Source organism: Haliotis rubra, unplaced genomic scaffold (assembly GCF_003918875.1).
Source record: "Haliotis rubra isolate DU_JTF1 unplaced genomic scaffold, ASM391887v1 Scf315, whole genome shotgun sequence".
NCBI lineage: Eukaryota > Metazoa > Mollusca > Gastropoda > Lepetellida > Haliotidae > Haliotis > Haliotis rubra.
In genome coordinates this window covers 331,861-350,463 of record NW_025766986.1, presented here as the reverse complement: position 1 = coordinate 350,463, position 18,603 = coordinate 331,861, and the positions used below count along the sequence as shown (strand labels likewise).

Genomic DNA, 18,603 nt, shown 5'->3' with positions numbered 1-18,603 from the left:
AAACTTAGTTTTAGGGGGCTGGTTTGACAAATTCAAATCTTATCCACTAAGAATCAGGACTTCACAAAAGAAACTTTTGGAAGCCATCAAAATCAGCCACAAACCTTTGATCAATAGAGACCAAGGATACTACATACCATTGGGATATGAAGAACTAATCAAACTATAGACTCTATCAAATCACCCTATCAGGTTGTTACAACCTAACATTCCACCCCCTACCCTCCCTTCTTTGTTAATTGGTTTCATCACTAGATCCATTTGTTGTTCTTAGTCCCCAACTGGTCCGCCTCCCAATTATATGTTTATTTGACAAAACATACTATGTACATGTATATATACTTCTCATCATTTGGGTGTAGTCACTTTTAGCTTGATAACGTGTGTAAGAATCTACATCAAACGTCGCTTCCATACAATAAACAAGAAGTTGTCATCCATGGAGTTGTATGTTTCATTTTTGACTCACCAAGTTCTAGAATGCTGTTCAAACAATGTTTTATTTGGATATGACGCGTAACTACTATAACTGTGACACATATATCTGATATGATGATGTTTAGCAATTATTGGTTGTAAAGATGAATAATAGAGAGAGTTGTATATGGAAACAGGAGTGTAACTGACAAACACATAATGTTAATAAAGTAAACATAATAAATTTAAATAATTTAAAATGAAATGAGATTTTATCAAAGTGGTTAAAACAGGCTACCTAAAGAAAAGAGTCAATTAAATCTTTTATCTACTCAATCAATTGCCTTTCAATACAGTATGTGTCAGTTTCTTTAGCCTAAATGATGATTTAAACCAATTATTTCACAAATATTCGCAATTCAGTATCACAGAAATAACAATGCATATTTACCAGTTGAAGGCCTCCAGAAATGTAGTGTCGTCTGCTCTTTGAATATCAGGTAAAGCTATCAATGATGACAAGTTTGGTATTCAGTTTGGAGAAAACAACGCTGTAAAATTCACTGCATCATAGTTGAAAGACAGGGAAATGGATTCATTCTTTTTGTCTGTGTAATTATTTCAACTGTCATCAAAATCTTTATAAGAAAACATGGCTATAAATGGCCGTGTGCTCACTCTTTTATTCACAATGTTGGGCCAACGGTGGCCCAACTTTGTGAAATAGATGTAAGATCAGGGCAAATAGGCAGAGTTTTTCAAATGTTGGCCCACTGTTGGACCAACGTGTCAAAAGCCACCGTTACTTTTAAGTCATTAAGATAACGTTGGGCCAATGTTGTCAAACTGTTGGCCAACCAACCAACCATATACCAACATTGGCCCAACACACCTTTGCTATCTGGGTACCTGAACATTCCTCTCCACCATTCCATCAGTAATCACAGGTATGTGGTCCATCTAGCTGAACACTCTATCTCAACTGAACACATCTACCTGAACACTCACATCTACCTGAACATTCCTCTCCACCATTCCATCAGTAATCACAGGTATGTGGTCCATCTACCTGAACACTCTACCTGAACACTCACATCCACCTGAACATTCCTCTCCACCATTCCATCAGTATTCACAGGTATGTGGTCCATCTACCTGAACACTCACATCTACCTGAACACTCAATCTACCTGAACATTTCTCTCCACCATTCCATCAGTATTCACAGGTATGTGGTCCATCTACCTGAACACTCACATCTACCTGAACACTCTATCTGAACACTCATATCTACCTGAACATTCCTCTCCACCATTCCATCAGTATTCCCCGGTATGTGGTCCATCTACCTGAACACTCACATCAAATGTTACAGATATCAAGGTTTTACCTGACATCAAATGATACAGTTATCACGGTTTTACCTGACATCAAATATTGCAACCTGTAATATTGTACTCTGCCAATTTGGAGAGATGCAAAAAGGACATGCTGTTTGAATCATATGAATGTTACTACAATAATAAAAAATGAAATTGCATGTTACATAGGACTGCGAATTATATTCTGGTAAGAAATACACTCAAAGCCATTTTGGCCTATGTGAGAAGGCAAAGTACCTCTAAAAAATGCCCATTTCAGTTCAATGTACCCTTTCGAAATCTTGTTTTTGGCTCAACCTGGTCATTGATATACAAGGCACAAGCACAAAACCATAATAGAATTTATTATTATCAAACACGTTGTATTCGATTCCCGGAAATTGCAAGACTATTCACTGCGTATTGACACGTACAAATATCTCACACAATTGTATTGTTGCGTTGTCAGCAGTGGTGACGTCATTCAAATCATATTGTGACGTAAAGTCGGAATGACGTCACAAATGAGCAGTTCCAGATGCTACTATGGGAACCAGCTGAAACGGCCAGCTGATGACACTTCACTGCTGTACCCGTACTCGATGTCAATGAGTGCAGACAGTAAAACCCATAGTTTACTTTTGTGTTTACAATGTCGAAAAAGATCATGTGTTGGCCAAATTCCGGGTGTTATTGAGTATTTGAAGCACAGGAATATTTCATTTGAAACCTCTGGCTAACGTCGTCGGTTCCAAATGAATTCCCGTGCTTCAAATACTCAAAAACACCTGGAAATTGGCCAACACATGATGTTTATCTCCTAAGTCAGAAATTTCATGTCATTTCAATTCTGGCTTTTCTGATGATTTTGGGCTGAATATCAGCCTTTGTGTAAGCTTTTATTACTACATGATATTATTGGATGCTTGAGGATATGGCCATGTAAAGATCTTTACAAGGCCTTAATATGGCCCCAATGGCCTTGAACTTGTGACTTACCGTATATTACCATCTATAATCCGAATTTTGAGGACCAAAAAAAGCAGTCTGTAGAAAAGGAGTCGTCTTATCCATGGGTAACGCTTTCTTCAAACTTAAGAAAACAACATTGTATCACTTCGCGTGAACAAACAACAGAAGACGGCTTTGTCAGTAGAGACGTCAAATTTGCAATTAAACATCACTAGACAAGATTATTTACCTTTTAAGTTCTAAGTTGTTTTTGCTGGGCATTGTATTATTTGCAGGGATTAAGATTACAATAAATATGATATTTAGAGAAACAACATATATTATGCATTTTCTGTCAACTACACTTCGTTTCGATCCGTGAGCAGACGCAATATATATGATTGTGAATTCTTTGAATAATTTCGACCAAAGTTATAATTATTGGTAACTGCCAGTTGTCTGTGGTCTGTGTTTGCCGCGATTAGGACCCCATCGCGGGGGATCGACTTATGCATGAAACATACCATTTCGAGACTGATTTTAAGGGTCAAGTTTGGGGGTCGTCTTATCCATGGGGTCGTCTTATAGACGATAATATACAGTATGTGGTTTACGACCCTGCTTCAGGTTATGACCTGATCACCTGGCTGCGGCACCATCTGAACATCAGTGAGGACGACGTGAACGAGGCACTGCACCTGGCCCAGCTGCTGTGTCAATATGGCTACTTCTTCCCCATCACAGACAATAAGACCCTCGTCGTCAAGGGGGACATCTCGCTCTACAGGTTCCAGGTATACAGGAAGGGGGAAATATAGGATTTTTATGGATTTAATGTTCAATACCTCGTGCGCTCTTTTTTTTGAATTATGAATATCGAGGTAAAAAATATGAAATACGAGATGTAAATCCAGAGTGTATTTATTTTCAGGAATGGGAATCTGCGCTATATCCCTTATAGTGATGATACTTTTTACACAACCAGGATATAAAGAATTGGAGGAAGTCATATGGCCAAATTGACATCGGTTAATGAATTGTCTGTCATGTAGAAATTGTAATCCAGCTCTGGTTTGAAAGACAAATTCCCAAATTCTTCCCTTCTGTCTCACAGGGGGGTGGGGTAGTCTAGTGGTTAAAGTAGCCTAGTGGTTAGACACGCGCCGAAGACCCGAGTTCGATTCCCCACAAAGGTACAATGTGTGAAGCCCATTTCTGGTGTCTCCCACTGTAATGTTGCTGGAATATTGCTAAAAGCGGCATAAAACCATGCTCACTCACTCACTCACTTCTATCTCACAGTTGTGTAGCAAATGTCCTGGGCCCCAGTCCACATAGCGGTCCTAGTGCAACAATGACCACCTTTGCGCTAAGATCGCTTTGTGAAACAAGGGCCAATGGTCCTATTTCCCTATGCACATTTGCGTCTCTTATGTGGGACTGTGAGTATGTTTTTCTGCTGCTCTTGGCAATATTCTAGCACCGTGAAAGCTTTGGGGAACGAGGAGGCGACATCAGAAATGAGCTTCACCCATGGTACCCATGAAGGGAACTGAACCAAGGTCTTTGGCATGACAAGTGTACGCTTCAACCACTCTGCTACCCTGTCACCCCAGCAGGTTCTTTAAAGCAGGTTTTTTATTTCTTTCACTGAAGCATTTTTCAACATTCATGAAGTAATTCTGGTATGTGTATTCATTGCTTCCATGAGTTGACCTTGACCTTGACCTTGCCCTTGTATTTCAGTGTCCCTTCTACTGGGCTTCGCATAATGCAGAACCTGACAATATTACATATGGTGAGTTACCTGGATTGTGTCTGTATATAACAAGATATGCATTGCTTAATTTGTCTATCACTTATACCTTAATATCCGAAAGCATGTTTTTGGGAGGAAATAAAATAATGTTCAATTTTTTAATGATTGTTCATTCTGGCTGAAATTATTTTATATTTCTGTTTTCTCAAAGGGACATAACTCTTGGTAAATTGCTTTTGTCACAGGAGTCTTATTTTTCTAATAAAATTTTAAAAGCTGACAATTACTGGAACCCCTGGTTTCACAGATGGACCATGATGATGGTTAAGGGAAGGAAGATAACTTGTGGTAGTGGTAGGTTTGAAGCAGCATATGTTCTTTTTCCGCGTGATGGAGCTTTTTTTATGGTAGCATTTCCTTTCCAGCAATCCATCTGACCAAGCGATCTATGCGAAATAAACAGAAACATGGCTTGGAAGATTACGAACAGGTAATGTATTTGTCATCACCTGTTCCAGGTAAAACATAAAAATTATGTCACAATGTGTTCATAATTAGGACATTTCAAGAAGAATAGGGAAAATATGACTTATATTGTGGATAGATTGCCATCATATATGCTGTATATGAACGTTCTTCTGTTTCAGTACATAGTAATAAAGAAACTTGTATACTCAGGAGGGTTACAGCACATGGGATTTTTGTCCTCAACTTGATCAGGGATTTATTTAGAATTCTAAACTATGGGCCTTTTGTAAACTAATTGTAAAAACATTGTGACTTTTTTCAAAATTTGATGTTCTTAATGTTTTATTTTCATACATTCTGAGATACTGGGAAATTTCATGTTCAGATGAGGAATTTTAACAGTCATTTCTGCAGATTTGGAGCCGATGGATGGTCTTGATTAATCACAGTTTTTGAATGGGGCGTTATCTTGGTACAGCTGAAATATAAAAATGTTGTTCGGAAAATGATGAGTTCTGAGTAACAACTGGAATTATTGGAAAGTTAGTGCTAAGTGAGTGTGAGAAAACTAAACTCATGTTATTGTTTGCAGAATGTGTACATCAAGCTGCAAAAAATGTTGTGTGATAAGTGGGACACAATCCAGACACAGGCGCAAGACCAAGTCAGGTGAGGAGAACATTAGTCTTTGTGACTCCTGGTGACAGTCAGCAGACTCTTGATACCCCTGGGGTAATGTAGTATCCACATTAGTAGTCTTACTGTTGGGATTCCTGCAGAGCCGAGTTGAAGTATCCATACCAGTCTCCCTGTCGGGATTCCTTTGTAGATTAGGACAAAAGTATCCATACCAGTCTCCCTGTCGGGATTCCTTTGTAGAATAGGACCAAAGTATCCATACCAGTCTCCCTGTCGGGAATCCTTTGTAGAATAGGACCAAAGTATCCATACCAGTCTCCCTGTGGGATTCCTTTGTAGAATAGGACCAAAGTATCCATACCAGTCTCCCTGTCGGGATTCCTTTGTAGAATAGGACCAAAGTATCCATACCAGTCTCCTGTCGGGATTCCTTTGTAGAATAGGACCAAAGTATCCATACCAGTCTCCTGTCGGGATTCCTTTGTAGAATAGGACCAAAGTATCCATACCAGTCTCCCTGTCGGGATTCCTTTGTAGAATAGGACCAAAGTATCCATATCAGTCTCCCAGTCGGGATTCCTTTGTAGCTTTGTAGAATAGGACCAAAGTATCCATATCAGTCTCCCTGTCGGGATTCCTTTGTAGAATAGGACCAAAGTATCCATACCAGTCTCCCTGTCGGGATTCCTTTGTAGAATAGGACCAAAGTATCCATACCAGTCTCCTGTCGGTCTCCCTGTTCCTTTGTAGAATAGGACCAAAGTATCCATACCAGTCTCCCTGTCGGATTCCTTTGTAGAATAGGACCAAAGTATCCATACCACCTGTCGGGATTCCTTTGTAGAATAGGACCAAAGTATCCATATCAGTCTCCCTGTCGGGATTCCTTTGTAGAATAGGACCAAAGTATCCATACCAGTCTCCCTGTCGGGATTCCTTTGTAGAATAGGACCAAAGTATCCATATCAGTCTCCCTGTCGGGATTCCTTTGTAGAATAGGACCAAAGTATCCATACCAGTCTCCCTGTCGGGATTCCTTTGTAGAATAGGACCAAAGTATCCATACCAGTCTCCTGTCGGGATTCCTTTGTAGAATAGGACCAAAGTATCCATACCAGTCTCCCTGTCGGGATTCCTTTGTAGAATAGGACCAAAGTATCCATACCAGTCTCCCTGTCGGGATTCCTTTGTAGAATAGGACCAAAGTATCCATATCAGTCTCCCTGTCGGGATTCCTTTGTAGAATAGGACCAAAGTATCCATACCAGTCTCCCTGTCGGGATTCCTTTGTAGAATAGGACCAAAGTATCCATACCAGTCTCCCTGTCGGGATTCCTTTGTAGAATAGGACCAAAGTATCCATACCAGTCTCCTGTCGGGATTCCTTTGTAGAATAGGACCAAAGTACCCATACCAGTCTCCCTGTCGGGATTCCTTTGTAGAATAGGACCAAAGTATCCATACCAGTCTCCCTGTCGGGATTCCTTTGTAGAATAGGACCAAAGTATCCATACCAGTCTCCCTGTCGGGATTCCTTTGTAGAATAGGACCAAAGTATCCATACCAGTCTCCTGTCGGGATTCCTTTGTAGAATAGGACCAAAGTATCCATACCAGTCTCCCTGTCGGGATTCCTTTGTAGAATAGGGACCAAAGTATCCATACCAGTCTCCCTGTTGGGATTCCTTTGTAGAATAGGACCAAAGTATCCATACCAGTCTCCCTGTCGGGATTCCTTTGTAGAATAGGACCAAAGTATCCATACCAGTCTCCCTGTCGGGATTCCTTTGTAGAATAGGACCAAAGTACCCATACCAGTCTCCTGTCGGGATTCCTTTGTAGAATAGGACCAAAGTATCCATATCAGTCTCCCTGTCGGGATTCCTTTGTAGAATAGGACCAAAGTATCCATATCAGTCTCCCTGTCGGGATTCCTTTGTAGAATAGGACCAAAGTACCCATACCAGTCTCCTTGTCGGGATTCCTTTGTAGAATAGGACCAAAGTATCCATATCAGTCTCCCTGTCGGGATTCCAGGGTGTGATAGGATCCTGATACATGCTTGTTTCCTTACTGGGATTCTTAAAGGACCACATTATCCACATTTGTATTCCTGTTCAGAATCAAGAATAGAATTTGACCATGATACACAGGTTTGTCTTCCTGTTGGGATTCTAGGACAGAAGAAAACCATACTTCGAACACTTATGGCAGAAGATAGCATAAGTACTCAAGCTTGTTTCCTTGTTGGGATTCTTAGAGTGAACTTGATCCCATTTTGTTTGTCCAGTGTCGGTTCTAGGAATGAACTGTTTGTCTTGATGTTGGGATTCGGGTGAGGAATAGATTTAAGTGCTTCTTTCCCAGTCTGGATTCTAGAATTTTATCCAATCTGATACTGTATGTAGTGATCATATTTTGTCAAATCTTGCATATTGCTGTCGAGAAAATAACAGTTGAGAAAATAACTCTGTTTACACAACACTCCTCTGTTTTAATGGTGTGGAGAATAGCTAACATACATGATAAAACTTTCATGCATATTAAATTTTATGATTCCAGATTGGCTAAAGAGAGAAAGAGGACAGATAAAGTCATCACTGACAGTCAAGAGAGAGCTTTCTGGAGAATACACCGGCCACCGGTAAGGGGAGACAACTTTGCCACATATATGACTTGTTTGGAAACCTGTAAATACTATATGTATTTGTCAACTATTTGCCAGACAACACACTCAAGCACAGTGCTGACTCAGCATACAAACACAGCCACAGGCTAGTTTGCATATCATGTGACCAGACTTTATTCTTGTTTTGAAAAATATGGAATCAGTCCAGAATAACTGACATGTTATGGTTCAGCTTACAGATTGTTCAGCGTAAATCTCAAGGTATTCTACTGCACTTTCAACCATTAACTATGGTTGTAACAAGTTCGTTATAAGAGTAGTTCATTCAGATTTAGCATGAAGTTAATTATGTGTAGGTGGAGATAGGAATTGTTTTATCAATGCACATAAGGAATAAATAATGTTACGTTTAATCATATATCATGATAACTTTGAGCTGCACACCTATCCAATCAGTGACACCTCTGGACAGAGTAGATGTATAGCTGTTATACTGTCCAACAACAGATCAAGATATGATCCTCGTGTTATGCATGATGATGATGATGATGATGATGATGATGATTTCATTTCTGCAGCCTGGACAGATGAGGGGAATTGAAGAAGGGCCAAAGAGATACTTCATGATTAGACAGATGGAGGACCGTAGAAAGAATAAGGACTTTCTACAGAAACGGGTAATATTTCTCACCATATGCACTGCCATGTTTCTCAGGTCTGTGCGTATGCTTAAATCAGGCAATGACTGACTTGAGGAAATTTAGTTTGAGACAGACTTTGTATCGTCAGCGTGATAAGAGGTGTAGCTCTGTAGTATGTTTTTACAATTAATCAACATCCATGTTGAATACTTTTGTAATAGAAGTGTAAATCATGTTTGGGAGTGTCTGAAGGTGAAGTTCAAGCCCAGAGAGCCATACAAGGGAGATAACTATGATGAGCATTTGAGACCATTTCTTGCATTTTGTTCAGGTTGGCTCAGGATCAGGTTAGCTCTGAATTGTTTGTATTACAGTCTTACAGTTTGCTTGATGATAACTCCTTTGAATGTACTACCTCAATCATATTACAGTATTTCTGTATAATGGCTGTTCTCACTCTACACGACATTAAGATTTTCAGCTGCCTTCTTCACTGTCAGCTGTCAACCAGTTAGAGTGCAGATATGATATTCCCACCAAAACCTATTCAACACATGCACAAGGTGGAAATTACAGTAATACATGTAGTACATCGTTGATGCATGATAAACTGGGCAGGTGGGAGAGACTTATCCTGAATAGGGGTAGTATTCTTAGCATCATACACAATTATAGATATTGTTCTTCTAATTCTCGGGGCGATGGGGTAGCCTAGTGGTTAAAGCGTTGGCTCATCANTGATGTCGCCGAAGACCCGGGTTCGAATCCCCACATGGGTACATTGTGTGAAGCCCATTTCTGGTGTCCCCTGCCGTGATGTTGTTGGAATATTGCTAAAAGCGAATGTATCAGAAGGAAATGATAGGTGACAATAATGAATCACTCACACATAAAACCAAACAATAATGAATAGTTTGTTGGAGTCACACAAGGTCAAAGCCAGAATGTATCTAACTCACTGACTCACTCTCTTCTAATTCTCTGTCTTTAGGTCAAAGCCAGAATGTATCAGAAGGAAATGATAGGTGACAATAATGAATAGTTTGTTGAGTCACACAAGGTCAAAGCCAGAATGTATCAGAAGGAAATGATAGGTGACAATAATGAATGATAGTTTGTTGGGTCACACAAGGTCAAAGCCAGAATGTATCAGAAGGAAATGATAGGTGACAATAATGAATAGTTTGTTGAGTCACACAAGACATAGATGAGCAAACTCCATGAGTGGGTTTATGATCATGATGAATAGATGAAGTGATATGGAGATACCAACTGGAAGAACCAGGAACTTCTTCTGATGATGGTTTACCTAGTTTGTTTACCACCTGAGTCAGCAATCTGTAAATAATTGACAATCATAGTGATCAACAGCATGAGCATCGTTCTACCCAATTTGGAGCCTTAGAATGTGATGGCAGTTTGGATGAATGGGAATATGCAGGCATGCATCCTGTACATTCTTATTAACCAGTGTCTTTTTGCCGAGATGGGCGGTGGGTTAGCCTAGTGGTTAAAGCGTTCGCTCATCACGCCCAAGACATGAGTTTGATTCCCCACATGGGCACAGTGTGTGAATCCAATTTCTGGTGTCCCCCGCCATGATATTGCTGGAAAATTGCTAAAGGCGGATAAAACTAAACTCACTCACTCACTGCTGTTCTGGTAGAGGTGTTTTTTTAGTTCAGTAGATGATGTACCAATATATTTATTTATAAGTACACACAAACACATTAGACATGTGTGTACTTATCAATATCAGGTCAACAGGTGGTGAGAGTAGCAGGCAGTATTTGACTTTTCTGATTGGGGCCCTCTTGCATTGAATGTGGAATCTATATCCTTTCAACAGTAGTGGGAACAGATGCTGATGGTAGTGGTTCTCAGTTTGATTAGGATATAATGATACTTTCCTAACAACAACAACAACAGGAATCACAGGGATGGAAAATCATGTTAGGATTTTCTGTAAGATTCTTTGCTTTTGTCTGACTAGTATATTTGGTTTTTGATTATAGTATTGTATCACTACTCTGATAGAGCTACAATCTGACATGAAACTCTTGTAAACATGGTTACACACCATAGGTCATATCCAGCTGTTGGTTCCTTAGCCGGTGTGAGATAAACTTTGATTTCAAGGTTGCATTTTTGAGCAATGGTGAGCAAAATTGTAAAAAGCATCGCTGAAGTATAAATTTCAAAGATTATGCAATTGTTCAGGCGAAATAGCTATGCAGGACTGATTTAAGGAAGAAACATTTCAAGAGGGACTTCATTCAGACCAATTTGTAATTCCACAAAATTTGATTCAATGATTCACAAAGTACCTACTTACATTGGAATAGTGTCACATTTTCACAAATTACTCTGAATGCTGATCTAATGTTGCAGCTCAGTGGAGCATAATCTTTAAGTGCTGATGTGAAAGTTTATATTCTTAGTAGGATTTGGGTTGATGAAGAACCTTTGCCAACTTACATATCGTCAGATATATTTAATGATAGTATCGGTTAAACAGCAGCATCCATTCTTTATGAGGACGTCCATCAAGCATGGAGCTGGATATCTGTTCATGATGTACATCACTGTGATTTATGAATGAGTGATCGACCTTATTAAGACTCTATAAGCCAAAGGATTCTGCATGGATGTGATTTATTTCACCAATGAGATTTGTGTTTGGCATAAAATATATTTTGAATATTTAATGCAATTTCACAGGTGGATTACATGGATTTCACTCAGTATTGATTATTTTTTTTCCAGGTTCGATATCTGAGGAATGCAGTGAATAGATGTAGGATGAAGACACTGAAGGCAGTTGAGAGGTGAGATGAGACAAGTCTCTGAAACATGGCTGCTTGGCAGGGAAGTCTGTGTTGCATTTCTTATAAGGTTGTCACAGAGGCCATTTTGAAGAATCTGGTAGTTATTGTCATTTCCAAGGTATGGGGAATGAGGAATCGTGATAGAGATTGACACTAGATATTATAGTCCTTGACGAACTTCCCAATAGTTCAGGTGAGATAATGACAAACAGAAATTTGCCGAGTTTGTAGGTTTTGCTATATATAATCATTATGGACTTGGGGACTAAAACTGTTAGTGTTAAGTTTTGTAAGACCTGGTTTCAATGTCTGAAATATAATTCTGGCAGTCTCTGCTATGGTATTCATGGAATGTTGATAAATGAGATTGTATTAAACTCATACTTGATATTTGTAACATACAGATTTCCTAAATTGTGATCCGAGTGTGGTTTCTTGGCCAATGCCACAATTACACAATGCCTGTTGTAAGAGCCTACTAGTGAGGATCAGATGGTTATTATTAACAACCTGGCTTATTGTATCAGTGTGCTTGGTGCTCATGCTATCAACCTCTAGGTTGACAAACCAGATTTGTTTCTTAACTTGTCACTGTGATGTAGCTGGAGAATTGCTGACCTTGGTGTATGATACCATGAAATTGGTCTCACCTGAGAAAACAAAACAATGACAAGTGGATCTGTTTGGTTAGCTGTAGATGATCATACATTCCAGCACACGTTGGCTCAAACATACTATTGAGGTTCGTCAATCATTATAAAGTATTTGATATGAGCTGACTATTTCATTGAAAATATAAACTTTCAACTTCATGCCGTTTTTGTGTTGTCAGCTACGCCCAGAGACATGAGCAGTACCAAGACAACGACAGTTTCCTGACTGCGGTGTTGCCCTCCAACCCGTGGATATCTGAAGACATCACATTCTGGGAGCACTGTGATGACTAGTAGGTTGACTGTACTCCTTTCACGCCTCTTCCGTCGTCATAAGAGCGAAATATTCTCCAGCACGACGTTAAACCCAATTTCACCTCACCTCACCTCATGCCTCTTCCCAAGTTATCTCCCTTTAAGAATGAGCTGCTGAGGTTGTCTGCCAATGTGCTATGTGGATGGTTGGCATAAGAGTCCTCACACAGTCATGATTGTGTACATTGTTGAAATACCTCTTACATATCATTGTCATGTTTTTGGAGTTTCCAAGGGACTTGGTTTTCTCAAATCTATCTGTTAAGATAAATGACTGGCAGTTATTCCAGCCATGCTAGAGTTATTGAGCATGTCTGTTTCTAACCAGCCTAACTCGGTCACATATGATCCTTGGTTATAACACTGGTCCTTTTATATTGTTGAACACTCCCACCTTTGTGAGACCGCATACATGTATTTCACTTGAATGCCACTTAAGCAGCCTGTGCTACTTTTACGCCTTTCAGAGGCAACAAATGTAGTTCCGTCCATATAATGGTGTAAATATTCAAGTCTCTGGCAGACAATCCAGTAACTGACATTTTGAGCATTAACCTACGCATTTGAGGTTCCTTGACATGTGTCAACCAAGTCAGTGAGTCTGATCACCCAATATTGTTAGTCGCCTTTTACGACAAGGACCGCCTCCGTGGTGTAGTGGTTAGACTGTCCGCCCGGAGAGACCGGAATGTTGCGGGTTCGATCTCCGACCGCGTCATACCAAAAGACGTTAAAATATGGTACTTGTTGGTCCCTGCCTGGCGCTCGGCATTAATGGGTACAACAAGGACTGGTCGGCTCGGAGTCAGTATAATGTGTTTGAGTGGGGTATTCATGCTTCACTGCGGCATGGTATCTCAGTGGGCTAGCACTATAAAACCAGCTTCAGTCTGGGCTAGTACAAGCAGCCGCACATACACATACACACGCATGCACGTCGTCATATGAGCGAAATATTCTCAAGCACGATGTTAAACCCAATTTCACCTCGCCTCACCTTTTACGACAAGCATGGGTTGCTGAAGACCAATTCTAACCTGGATCTTCATGAGGTCAGGCTCTTCAGTCTGGTTGATGGCATGTCAGTGTACCCTTATCTCTTTGAACATTGCTTACAATCGCTTACATTTTATTATTTATTGACCACAATCAAATGACATTGAAGCATCAAAGTACAAACACAAATACATGCACAGAAGGCACCTCAACTCCCTGTCCAGAGTTACATCCCTTGTCAGAATCATATGATCATTGCAAATCCCAGATTCATCATGATTATGATCCATGGTGTGAAAACTATACCAGTACTCATAGGCTTTACCAAAACCTGGTTGCCAATAGTCTCTCCTTTCATATTAAGCTGACACATTCATAAAACAGAAATACTGTATTGAACCAACTCACACACTGATGTAATTAAGGGCAATAGAAAATATTATCAGTGTTATGTAGGATGCACAGTGGCCAAGTTGTTGAGGATGACACGTCATTTAGGGATGTGCTTTAGCTATGCTTGGATCCACAGGTTTTCAGTTGTGATGTTTGACCTGCTCAGTCTTGCCTTCAGAACTTTTTGGTTTCACCATTGAGGTGGACCGCCTCCGTGGTGTTATAGTTAGAGCGTCCGCCCAGAGAGCGGAAGGTCGCGGGTTCGATCCCCGGCCGCAATATTCCAAAAGACGTTAAAATATGGTACTTGTTGGTCCCTGCCTGGCGCTCGGCATTAATGGGTACATCAAGGACTGGTCGGCCCAGAGTCAGTATAATGTGTCTGAGTGAGGTATTCATGCTTCACTGCGGCATAGTATCTCAGTGGGCTAGCACTATAAAACCAGCTTCAGTCTGGGCTAGTACAAGCAGCCACACCACACATACACACGCATGCACACGTCGTCATATGAGCGAAATATTCTCCAGCGCGACGTTAAACCCAATTCATCTTCACCTTCACCATTGAGGTGATTGACCAGCATCATTATGCCTTTCCAGACACAACCTACACTTATTGACACTGTATGGGCTCTTCCTGGAGCATTGTTTGATGATGTTGATATATCAAGCCAGGCTCATGATCACATATGCAGCTGTAACTACCCTTGTCTTACATTTCATGATACTCATGACCAATATTTGGCAGCCTTCATGATCTTACATCTGCCCAAAGAGCAGAACGCTGATGGTTTGATCCTTTACCCCGAATACCAATAGAAGTTAAAAGATGGTATTTGTTGTTACCCTGCCTGGGACTAAAAGGACACTGCTGTCAGAGTCAGTATACTGTGTGTGACTGTTGCAAGCAGCAACACACACAAACATTGCTTCATTAAATAAGTTAAATAATCTCCCTATCCAACCCCATGCCACATAACCTGTAACCATTATTGCAAAAGTGCACATTGATGACGATGATGATGATGACAATGACGATGATGATGACAACGATGATGTTGATGACTATGATAATGATGATGTTGATGACGATGGTAATGATGATGATGATGATGATGTTGATGACGATGATGATGATGATGATGATGTTGATGACTATGATAATGATGATGATGGTGATGTTGACAATGATTATGATGATGATGACGACAATGATGATGATGATGATGATGATGACAATAATGATGAAGATGTTACTACTTGTGTTCCATCCTCTCCTCCACCTCTTCCTTTCATCACTTCGGTATAATCTTGCTGATATTAGACTTACATGTAATGCAACAACGTAATCAGAAAGTCATTGTACAGTTTTTAACCAGTCGTTTTGTTTCTTATTGTGGGGTTTAAGTTTTATTTCTAACCCTGCTATGATGTACATATTCAACATTCCAGTATAACTTGGGGCAGATGGGTAGCCTAGTAGTTAAAGGATTTTTAAAAAGGTCACTTCACATTATTTAGTTTAGCTCTTAATGAACCCCTGGGTATATATAATATCCACAAAATACAGTTAAAAACGGTAATATTTCATTATACAGCTTGTATTAGGAATCTGAAGCGCACCTCCCTCGAAAGCATTTCACGCTTACGCATGATAATGAGGTAGTTGGTCACGTGGTCGCGTGACGTCATACCCGAGAGTCGCTACATGAACACACGGAAAATACAGTGGTACAGAGCCTGTTCGCTTACTGAGGTCTGCTTCTAGTTTAGCAAATAAATCAATCCACAAAGTCAAACCTGGAATTGGATGGCATACTAGATACAGATAATATCACATACATGCAACATTTTCAATTTGAAAGTATTTCTAGCGGCAATACCGACAGGAATATTGACGACGATTCCACCAGTTGACAACATACAGCCGTGGGACGATCCCGACTATGTTTTGAATAGACCTACTGCAGACTGGTATGCAAGTCACTTGCCTATCACATGTTCATGGAAAACTGATTAGATACTGAATTAATTTTTCACGGTAAAATGTGCAATCATGATAACGGCAATGTTCGATCAATATGTTGAGCCTGTCTTCCGGTATCGGTATGGGAATGTAAACACTGAAATAGTTACGTTCGAGGTTCATGATTTTATGAAGGTTATTAAGGAACTTTCAGCTTTATTTCATAAAATGCGTCTTCTGCTAAGTCCGTAAAGTTTTAGTATGGTGAAAATCTTTTCTATGAAATACGTAGCCTACCGTTACGGAAGTCGATAAGTTCCATCTCACTACTGTATTGTAGAGAAGTACCCTAAATTCGTTAGTGTATGTTTTCGGAGAAGTCGGTGCATCCATGGGCGGATCCAAAGGGAGGGGTGTGTGTGTGTGTGTGTGCACCCCACCCCACCCCACCCCACCACCCTTTGTGCTCTGAAGGTTTGTTAAATGATCTTTGAAACTCGGGTGGAAATGAAGTGTGCACCCCTCCTTTTCTCAGTAGTGTGCATCCCCCTCCCTCCCTTCTCAAAAGCTGTAGCAGCCCTGGTATCATCTCTGATATGGTGTGTCAAACATCAGTTTTATTACATTTTCAATTTCCTTACACGTGTAAAGTATAGGTTATATGTCGTGATACTTAGTCATACAAATCTGCAAAATATACATAAAATGTAAATTGATAGAGACCTGTAACCTCCTTAACAGCTGATAATAGATATAATAAATAAATATACATGCAAAAATAGAACTGACAAATCCTTATCTTTCTCTTTAACTGTCAGCTAGTGAAAAAGAAAATTCTTCATTGTGTTCTAGTAGTAATGTGTAAAGTGTGATCAGTCCCAAAGAAAGACCATCGATCAAATCCAGAAACCAGCACGCAAAAATTAAAGCAAATAATATATTTTGCATACAAACTGTTTATGACAAAATAATGAATACAATGTGTACACCAACATCATGAAGGCAAAGGCTTGCGTGTAAATTAACTGGATGGACTTGTAAAAGCCTAAGAAAACAAGACTACTCTCCAATAAGACCATGTGACACAGTGGTGACAGCAATTTGGAAACATTTACCATCTGAACAAGTCCCAGAATTCAAACAGACGAATACAATAGACCTCAGGCACAACTGGTTTCAGTTCACACCCTAGACACATGTACATGATTTCATTTTATATCTTGATGTCAGTGAATTCACCAGTTCCTGTTTACTAGTTTTGAATGAAAGTGTCTGGCAGAATATCCAGGAAAAATAGGCTGTTGTGTCCTGCAAGTCTGTAGGAAAGAAACATGTTTCTTCTCCCGAGAATGGCCCTGAGTAGGAATTCCACATACCATGTGAATACATTTTACATTGAATTAGAGACATTTTGTAACACAATTTCAGTATATTTTGTTTTGGCAACCATAATAATAATTTTCTTTGAAATCTGCACTTAAAAAGTAAGTACTTTTGTCTTAACAAATGCTGAGAGGGAAATAAGATATGAGGATTAAAAACCAGTGTCTTTGCAAACAAGACTTAGTGTTGACTCATTAGTTAGGGGAAAATATGTAGTAATAGGAACAGTGCACCAGTTCAACAAAGATTATTGATTGTCTGAATTATATTTACCACGTGTTGGTTTCTTGTTCACTGGCTTGGCCTCTTGGTTTAGGCCTATGGGGTAGCTGATTGCCCACTTGGGTTCTCCAGTCTTCGTCACTTCTAGGGTTTTAGGCTGTTTTCATTGATGAGAAATGCTGCCATGTACATTCTAAAAAATAGCATTAAAGTTCCATTTTTACATTTGCCAAAAACAAAACTCATCAAAGAAATACATTACCTGAATGAACATATTTCCCTGTTTTCCCATTTTTGAAAGTGGGTTAAAAGTTACCTATATATACAGCTGCCATGATGTTTTTACAAGGGGTCCATAAATACCTAAGTTTTATGCCAGTGCAGAGCAGTCATTTTCATTTTATTTATTGTACATTGCCTTAAAGAGAGTAAGAGGAGAGTCAACATTTTAATCATGCCCTAACACACACAAGCACATGTGCACGCACACACGCACGCACACACGCACACACTCACACACGCACACACACACGCACGCACGCACACACGCACGCACACACACACACACACACACACACACACACACACACACACAAAATTCACATACCATTTTAACATGGTAGGGGACCAGTCCCTGGTGGATAATTATCTGATGTGACTCATTTTTAATTATATTTTAATAATTATGTGCTCTCTCTCACCACCGCACCCATATGTTGCAAGTTCTCATTTGTCCATGCACACCCCCATCCTAATCCCTCCACACACACTCACACCGCAACACACGGAAATAGATGACTTGGCCCTACTGAGTAACAGTGACAGTGCCTGTTAAAATATATCTCTGATCGAAAATAGGACATGAGCGGAAATTATGACGTACTTGTTCATCAACTATTGCTTTATATAGCTAGCTACGGGAGTGTTTATGTTGCTCCAAAACAACTACATCTTAAAACTCACCTGCAACCAACGTCGCGTCC

General features: G+C 39.9%; 1 protein-coding gene across 3 annotated transcripts in view; it reads left to right on the top strand.

Annotated features, from left to right (window-relative positions):
* The window catches only part of LOC124283413 (regulator of G-protein signaling 7-like), a 110,352-nt gene that overhangs the window by 62,222 nt on the left and 29,527 nt on the right, over positions 1-18,603 (top strand). For all 3 annotated transcript variants that reach the window (XM_046719469.1, XM_046719468.1, XM_046719467.1), the window contains exons 3-10: positions 3,357-3,523; positions 4,476-4,527; positions 4,914-4,978; positions 5,549-5,625; positions 8,157-8,238; positions 8,802-8,900; positions 11,631-11,692; positions 12,525-12,638. In XM_046719469.1, coding sequence (XP_046575425.1) covers positions 3,357-3,523; positions 4,476-4,527; positions 4,914-4,978; positions 5,549-5,625; positions 8,157-8,238; positions 8,802-8,900; positions 11,631-11,692; positions 12,525-12,638 — 718 coding nt within the window. The remainder of the gene's footprint in view (positions 1-3,356; positions 3,524-4,475; positions 4,528-4,913; positions 4,979-5,548; positions 5,626-8,156; positions 8,239-8,801; positions 8,901-11,630; positions 11,693-12,524; positions 12,639-18,603) is intronic.